Source organism: Tripterygium wilfordii, chromosome 15, assembly GCF_013401445.1.
Source record: "Tripterygium wilfordii isolate XIE 37 chromosome 15, ASM1340144v1, whole genome shotgun sequence".
In the NCBI taxonomy this organism is placed as follows: Eukaryota; Viridiplantae; Streptophyta; class Magnoliopsida; order Celastrales; family Celastraceae; genus Tripterygium; species Tripterygium wilfordii.
The window spans coordinates 11,034,117-11,042,632 of record NC_052246.1 but is presented as its reverse complement, the minus strand read 5'-3'; the positions used below and the strand labels follow the sequence as shown (position 1 = coordinate 11,042,632).

The following is an 8,516-nucleotide window of genomic DNA, read 5'->3' as shown; positions in this document are numbered from 1 at the left end:
TGAAGGTTTTGTTGATAGTGATTGGGCTGGTAGTATATCAGACTTCAAGAGCACCACTGGATTTGTATTTTCTTTTGGCTTAGGTGTAATGTCATGGAACTCTAAGAAGTAAGAAGTTGTTGCACAGTCCATAAAATAAGCAGAATATGTTGTTGTTGCTGCTGCTTCAAATCATTGTCTATGGCTAAGAAAACTTCTTGCTGACTTGGGGTTTACTCAAGATGATGTCACTGTATCAAGTGTGACAATAAATCTGCTATAGCCATTGTAGATAACCCTATCCAGCATGGCAGGACAAAGCACATGAATGTGAAGTTTCATGAGGTACGTGAAGTTCAACTTGAATTTTGTAGGTCTGAAGGGAATTTGGCAGACATCTTTACAAAGGCTTTACCAAGAGGGGAATTTGAAATTGTCGGAGCAATGCTTGGTGTCTCTAAACTGCAACTCAAGGAGGAGTGTTAGTGAACTGAGTTTGGTTTAGGGACTAAGTGTTTATGCTGTTTGACTTATACTTATTGACTAATATAATAATGTTATTTTTATATTTTTGTGTGTTGGATAGTTGTGATCTTGCCACATGTATGGCTGGATGTATTTTGCTATGTAAAAATCTAGAGCTTCTCTCATTTAATATTGTAAGAGATTAGTTCGTGTAAAAAGAGAGAGAGAGAGAACTACTTGAAGAAATACAAGTGAAGAAGGTTGAAGTTTTTTGTGTGTGTTCCTCTTCTACTGCATTTTTGAGTGTTGATCTTGTTTTTGCTAGTTCTGGTAGTGGACGACCTGCTCTATCTGGGTGCAGTAAGGAGATTTGTTGAGTTGCTGTTTTGTCAAGGTTAGCTTGCAGCTACCTATCTTGGTTTCTTGGATTCTAACAATAACGTGATGTGTACTTTATTTTGCAGCTTGCGGTTCACACATTGCCATTTGGAGGAGTTGGGGGATAGTTGGATGGGTTCCTGCCATGGTAAATTTTCTTTTGATGCCTTTAGCCATAAGAAGGCAGTTGTGTATCGAAGTTTTGCTGGTGATGCATCTATTAGGTATCCACCATACACACCAGGTAAACTTCGATTGCTGAAAGCTCTGTTAGGTGGTAGTATAATTGGCATAATTCGTGCTCTGGTCGGATGGTCTTAAGGTTTAAAATAATGATTGTTTACGGTTTATCTTGTGGAGGTTTCTTACTGTTTTCTAAGATAGACTATGTAAATTGGCTTTCCTTCCAATGATTACGATACTTCTCATAGCATTTTAATTTATTTACGTTCATTCTTGTGCCTCCATAATGTGATGTAGTTTGATATGTAATTTAATGAGGATGGAATGATACAATAGTCTGGCGTGACCGAAGTTGAAATAGGAAATAGGTTTCTAAGCTGACATAGTAATCTTATTTAAGCCATAAGAGGTATATTACAGTTCCTTGTGAGTTGTGAAAATCAACTTGTCTTGTTTAAGCCATAAGAGGTATATTACAATTTCTAGAAATCCATCCAATGCGATGATTGACATTATCATATATCATCAGCTTATTCTGCATCGAAATGGCTGAAAACCACAAGAGATGATGAACACAATTAAATCCGTGTTGGAGCATTAACAAATTAAGTTTCTTGTGTTGTGAATATCTCTTACCTCCAATGATGTTTGGATTCTCCAGTTCTGCACTATCACCATCTTGAATCCCTAAACACACTTTTCCCTACAGTGAAAGATGTTTCGTATGATTTATTAAGGATTCACACAACTATATATAAGCTCGATTTGACATTAATGACTTCGAGAAATATAGGATTTACATTGACAAGTGTAAGATAAGCGGGGAGTGGTAAATCCAGCTTAACATGTGGTATGGTTATAAAGCTTAAAGTCAACTTCTTGAAATAATTCTTAATTTCATTAAAGGAACTAATGTGTGTCTTCTCGAATCCCCAACATACTGGAAGGCCAACCTCTGGTTCTGATTCTTTCAATGGTGTTCCTTCTAGATTTTTGTTAATCTGAAAGATAATAAAAAAAATAGAGTCCAAAACATCTTTTCCTCAATAGTATATGATGAATATTATTTGCACCCCATTTTTTACTAAGTATACCCCACTCTAGTGTGTTTTAAAAGGTTAATGGGTGCACTTAGTAAAAATCGGGATGCAAATAATGTTCATCAATAATATATAGTTGAAAATTTTATTGTTTTATCTTACCTGATCAAGTGTGTAATCATAGGATGGCTGGCCTAAGTAGGAGTAGGAGGCTCCACTATCAAAAATGAATTGGAGTCGATTTACTTGCGTCGGGAGTTCATCAAACAAGAGGTCTGCTGGTCCCAATAAGTATTCCCTAAAGAATAAATATGAAATATCTATTTTTTTTTTCATAGATGATGAAGAGAGTTTAATTGGGATTGTGACATATCTTACTTTTTAGGATTTTTTGTGATTGGCATCCAAGAGACCCCTGAAGCAGGTACAAGATCATCTCCTAAAAATAAAAAACCACCTCTTTCTCCATCACTTAAACAATGGCCAGTCACTTGTTGTATTAGATCCTGGGAATGCATTTGTGACGCGAAACCAATTGCACCAATACTTAGACCAAGAATTCCGTCCCTCTCAAATTTTCCAATTTGTTTGTATCCACACCTGTGTGTATGCGAATTTTCAAATCGTCCTACCGTGGCAATTACAAATTCATGGATGTGTGTAATATTGATACTTACCAAAAACCAAAGGATAATCAACGACAGATCCATTTTTTAGTTGCAGGGAAAAATTGTCGCTGACAAGATAACCATGAGTTGTAGCATTATCTTCATAATCAATGACATACTCACAATGATCAGTTGAATTTGTGCAATTGGGTTTATTTTCTTGGATGGCAGCACATAACGGATCTTCACATTGCACAATACTATCTCTTGGTGGTTTGTACCAATTTTTATTGTCCTTCATTACCGACAATCACAAGAATGAGAGTACTAGTTAGTACAGAGTGAGGAAATGATTAGACTTAACAATAATGTTAGTGTTGCGCTAACATAATCAATACCCACAAACAATAGCACCAAGTTGATTGACCAAATCAAATATTCAACCTAATCTAAATAGAGAATCAAGTAATAAACAATATCCAAGCGAATAAATGCGATAATTAGACAATACACAATGATATACGTGGTCCGGCACACAAAGGCCTACGTCCACGGGCAGCAGAGAACCAATTTCACTATATGGAGAAGTTACAAACCAAGAGAGACTACCCAATACAAGTAGAACAAGCCCACTCTAGATGCTATCTTATTCCTACAAGCTCTCTCAACAAGAAAACAAGACAAAAAACTCACTTACCCACAAAGCAATCAGAACCCCAATAGCCGCTTTCTCACTTATATCTTGGATCACTCCACTCTCTCTAAAGTGTTTCCTTATTTCTCTCTCTAGACGGCGCCCCCAAAACCAAGTTAGGGCAAAACCTTTGAAGTTTTCTACTTATACATGCTGGCACTGACAATCCCAATCAATCGGAATATGTTCCCGATCGATCGGAAAATGCCTCTGACTCCAAAAATTACTTCTTGACAAGAGCCGTCCGGACGGCATCAAGGTGTGTCCAGACGGATACTCCAAAACAGCACCAGAAAGTGCAGGAAACGAGCAAACAAGTCCACAGTTAGTACCATATATTTTACATTCTTCTCAATTTGTTTACCATATCATCATGCTCGCTAGGCTCGTAACATTGAACCCAAGTGAGGATACTACCAGTATCAATGAGAAGTTCAAAAGGCTTGCTTGGTTTTCCTATCTCGATGGTCGTCGTGAAGAACGCCCTGCAGATTGAATTTGTCTCGATCAATTGTTAGAACAAAAGAAATCATCACAAAAATGTTTAAAGTTTAGGTATACCCTGTAGGGCAAACATTTCTGGTGAGTGGAAAAACAATAGAAGTGTCTAACAGATTCGCAGTGGCTGAATGCAGTGCTAACAATAACAACAACACAACTTTCATCGTCATTACAGCACTTTTATATGTGGAGGACTAATTCAAAATTTGTGATACCGAGAGGTGTAAGGCGTCTTTAAAGGACAAACCTCTACAAGCCTTGGGTTCATAACAGACAATAACTCAATTGAATTTTATAAGGCTAAACCTACGTATATTCCAAGTGAGCTTGATCACAATGTTCATAAGCTTTTCCGTCCCAACAATGATTATTCTTCTTCTCCTCTTTGTTTGTTCATGTTTTACCAGTTTTAATGTGCCCGATTGAGTACGGCTAGACAATAATGGAATATACTGAACTGGTTGATTAAAATTATTATCTTTTGGCGTTGTCGGCTAAAAATATGGAATACCGTTGTAAAAGAGCTAAACCTTGCTTATTCCGAGTGAACTTGATCCCAATGTTCTTAAAGTTTTTCCGTCCTAACAATGATTCTTCTTCTCCTCTTGTTCTTATTTCACTCTTTTTTTTTAAAAAAAAACTTTTCCACTTAAACTATTTGTTTCACAATTTAAAAATAAAAGAATGAGTTGTTAATAGCATAATTTTTAATACTAAACTGTGTATCAAACTATTTAGGCTGAACATTCAAGGTTTTAATTTCGAGATTCAATCGGCATGATGAATGTTGAACAACTACATTATAATGCACAATAAATTAATGGAAGAAGTTTTGAAATGACCCCTGAACTTTCATGAATGAATCAACTTACTTCCTAAACTTTATTTAGGATCAAATTAGCCCCTCAACTTCCAAGATTGTAGTCTATTAGGCATTTCGTCAAATTTCTATCTATTTTAGCTGTTATGTCATATTTTTCCGTTATTTACATGACATGTGACAAATTGTAATTATTTTTTGGGGTCAATTTACCCGATGTAGTTACGAAACTCGTTAATTCAACCCCTATAAATTGTTATAACATGTCAAATTATCCAATGTAGGTTTTACATGTCATTTGCGGATAAATTAATTTCAGTGTCATGGAGAAAAAACGGTCACAACAACTAAAATAGACAGAAATTGGACCCAATTAATATTCACTAAGGCCCATTGAACTTGTTGATAAATTGGACCCAATTAATCTTCAAATGATTTGGGCATTTGTTGGTGATAGGGCTTTGACTTAAAAGGCCCATTTTGATATATAAAGGGCCCAACAACCTAGTTGGGTCAAACCCAAAAGAGAAACCCACCTCTCGGTACGGCTTGCCGGAGTTGCAAGGTTCAAGGCTCCAGCAATTCGGGGACCGAGTCATGGGACTTGGTGTCATACATGTGACACCACCAGCAGCTAAGGAGGGGCTGGCAGCGTATTGGTTGACTCGTAGGAAGGTTCCTGTCACCTTGATCGATAGCGGCCGAACTTTCCTCCGGTGGTGCTAGTCCACCGGGGCAACATGGAATGGCCGTGTAACCCAGGTGGGTTTCCAATCCCTTACACGGCCCCGATCCGACAACCGGTGCTGGGGCCGTGATTATGGCACCCCAGAGTCGCCTCTGGTGTTGGCCAGTAGCTCCATCCATGGCAGTGGGTGTCACTGCGATGGATGTCTGTTGATGTCAAGTGAGAGAAAATAGGAGAGAGAAATACCTTACCAATGGGAGCAATCCCTTGAAACTTCACACGGATTGAATCACCCTTGAAGCGAGAGTCAAACTAGAGAGAGAAACAATTTGGTGAAGAAAAAAGTAAGGTTTACCACTAGATTGCCAACACCAAATCAATATCCAAATGAATAATGTTTGACACTCGCAAAAAGTAACCCCAAAAGACCCTCATTTAATGTGGAGGGTTGAATGTGAAGTGAGTCCTACATGTGTGTTTTTGAAAAATAGTTATTTTAATGCCACATAGATTTGAGGGACTTTTGAGAGTCAAATTTTGGGGGTCTCTAGTATTGTCCTATCCAAATAACGAAATGAGGATCTATTACATTAGATGTGACCTTGAAGGCTTGGAGTTGGGGTTTAGAATGTTTAGGGTTCGGGAGAATGGAGGAGAAAGAGAGAGGTTTTGATAAAAGTGAGAAACGAGGGGTTTTGCATGCCTTAGAACAAATAAAACATCACATATATATATATATATATATATATATGTAGGCACCGTTAAGTGATTGAACATTGAATTCCAAGGCAAGATAATAACTAAAGTATGCTGCATTGGTTAAGCAAAAGGGGTGTTGAGTGGAAAGACTCCTAACCTAATATCTTGAGATTTTGGGTATAAATTGTTAGGTTTTTGATCAAAAAGGTTGGTTTAAAGATGGAAGAAATCTGGCATGTGTGCATTTGTATGGATGGGCGGGGAAGCCGTTCGGACGGCTTGATGTGAACAGCAACAACAGGCAAGAAAATTGCGAAACTATCCAGAAAGATCGAGAATCCGTCTAGATAGATAACAAACAGTGCAGTTTGTGAAAGAATTTTTTGCACTACGAAAGAGTCCTGGTTTTGAAGAAATTTATTTTTCAAGTTGGTCTCTAATTAGGAATGTGATTGCTATCATATTTGTAACGGAAACATCTTGGGGAGGGGCTCTTAGGTAGAATTGAACTCTAAGTTTTTCTTTTACTATAAACACTAGTGGTTTATTAGTATTTTTTTGTAGAAAAAGAAAAGGGCTATGTGCGGTGAGCATTGAGAAAGAGCAAAGGGGGAAATCTTTGTTGTGTATCTCTTGGGTTTTGCCTAAATTTCTTGGTGAGAGAAAATTGTCAGTGTGCTGTTGTACAAATGTGAAATTTTCTCTTGGTTGTCTTTTGACAACACCTGTGATTTTCTTTTGATTTTGGAATTTTCCACGAAAATTACTTACGTTGAGTTGTTGCACTTTTCTATTTCAATTTTCTCTATAGTCTTATGATATTTCTGTTAAGGAGGATCAGCCAAATTTTCCAATTACTGTTATCAGATCAAGGTTCCTTGGAGCAGATATGTCTGGCATTAAAATTGTAGATGTGTTGATTCAATTCGGATTACACAATGTATTTATGGGGAAATCAGTTTTTGAATCAACTGAAGAAAAAGGTAGTCTAGTAAGAGCGATGAAACTTGGAAGGAACTTGATTTAAAAGGCGGTTAGTGCAATTCGATTATGTTTGGCTAATAATGTTCTACCGAACGTACATGGAATATCCACGGCCAAGGCACTTTGGGAAAAATTTGAAGAATTGTACCAATCATAGGGTATTTCAAGTCGAGTGTATTCGAAGGAGTGATTTCACACACTACATACGATTGAAGGTACGTTAATCTCAAATTACTTGAGTGTCTCAATAGGATTGTCTCGAAATTGGAGTATGTTGGAGTGACGATGGATGATGAAGATATAACCTTGTGGCTTATATGGTCTCTTCCATCTTCCTATGAGCACATGAAGCCGATTTTGACTAATAGGAAGGAAAATATTTTTTTTCAGGGAAGCTTTTCTCTGAAGAGAAAAGACAGAGTGGTGGGAGTAATGATTCGTCGGAGAACTCATCGTTGGTAGCGAAAAACAGGAAGAAAAAAGGTTCTATGAAGCAAAAGCTAGAGTGCTGGAGGTATAAAAAGCATAGGCATCTCAAGAGGGATTGTCATCAAGGTGGAGCTTATTCGGAAAGTAGCTCTAGTGAAGGTAACAATGCATGTTCGGCAGAAGACGCGGGTGATGCTCTCTAAAGGGCATGGACATACTCATGGCATGCCGCTATTACCATGAAAGATGATATGTTACTGATAGCGGGTCCATGGATTTGCACACGTGTATTAGCTTGGCGTTGATGCAAGGTGTGTAATGGAAAGGTATGTCAAGGGTTGAGAAACTCCCGAGCACGCCAAGCGTGGAGGTTGCACCATAAATTTTCAACAGATTTCTTCGACATATGCCGAAAGGAAATCTTGGGATGGTGAATTCTCAATGGGTATACTCTTTTATGGTTGAGTATGACCATCGGTGAAGACAATGGTATAGCGAAGCTATGGAATTTTTGATCAAGGGGGAGATTGTTAGGTTTTTGATAAAAAAGGTTGGTGTAAAGACAGAAGAAATCTGGCAGGTGTAAACTCGACCGGACGGCTGGGGAAGCCCCTTCGGACTACTTGACGTGAACAACAATAGCAGGCAAGAAAAATGCATAACTATCTAGACAGATCAAGGATCCGTCCGGACAACAGACGAACAGTGCAGTTCATAAAGGAGTTTTTTGTGCTACGAAATAGTCCTAATTTTAATGGAACTCGTTTTTCAAGTTGTTCTATAATTAGGAACGTGATTGCAATCATATTTGTAACCGAAAACATTTTTAGGAGGGACTTCTAGGTAGAATTAAACTCTAAGTTTTTCTTCTATTATAAATACTAGTGATTTATTAGTGTTTTTTTTTTTTTTTTTTTGTAGAGAAACAAAAGGGTTGGGTGCGATAAGCATTGAGAGAGAGAAAAGAGGGAAAATTTTGTGGTGTATCTATTGAGTTTTGCATAGATTTCTTGGTGAAAGAAAATTGTCAGTATGTGATTATACAAGT

The 8,516-nt window shown here is 37.6% G+C and overlaps 1 protein-coding gene across 1 annotated transcript; it reads right to left on the bottom strand.

Moving 5' to 3' along the window:
• Positions 1 to 1,459: 1,459 nt before the first annotated feature.
• On the bottom strand, positions 1,460 to 4,018 carry LOC119979885 (aspartic proteinase Asp1-like). Its single transcript, XM_038822505.1, has 7 exons — positions 3,909 to 4,018; positions 3,712 to 3,832; positions 2,424 to 2,551; positions 2,208 to 2,343; positions 1,806 to 2,006; positions 1,642 to 1,708; positions 1,460 to 1,554 (listed from the first exon to the last, which is right to left on the bottom strand). Exons 1-7 carry the CDS (start codon positions 4,016 to 4,018, stop codon positions 1,460 to 1,462), a joined length of 858 nt encoding a protein of 285 aa, XP_038678433.1.
• Between the last annotated feature and the right edge of the window lie 4,498 nt (positions 4,019 to 8,516).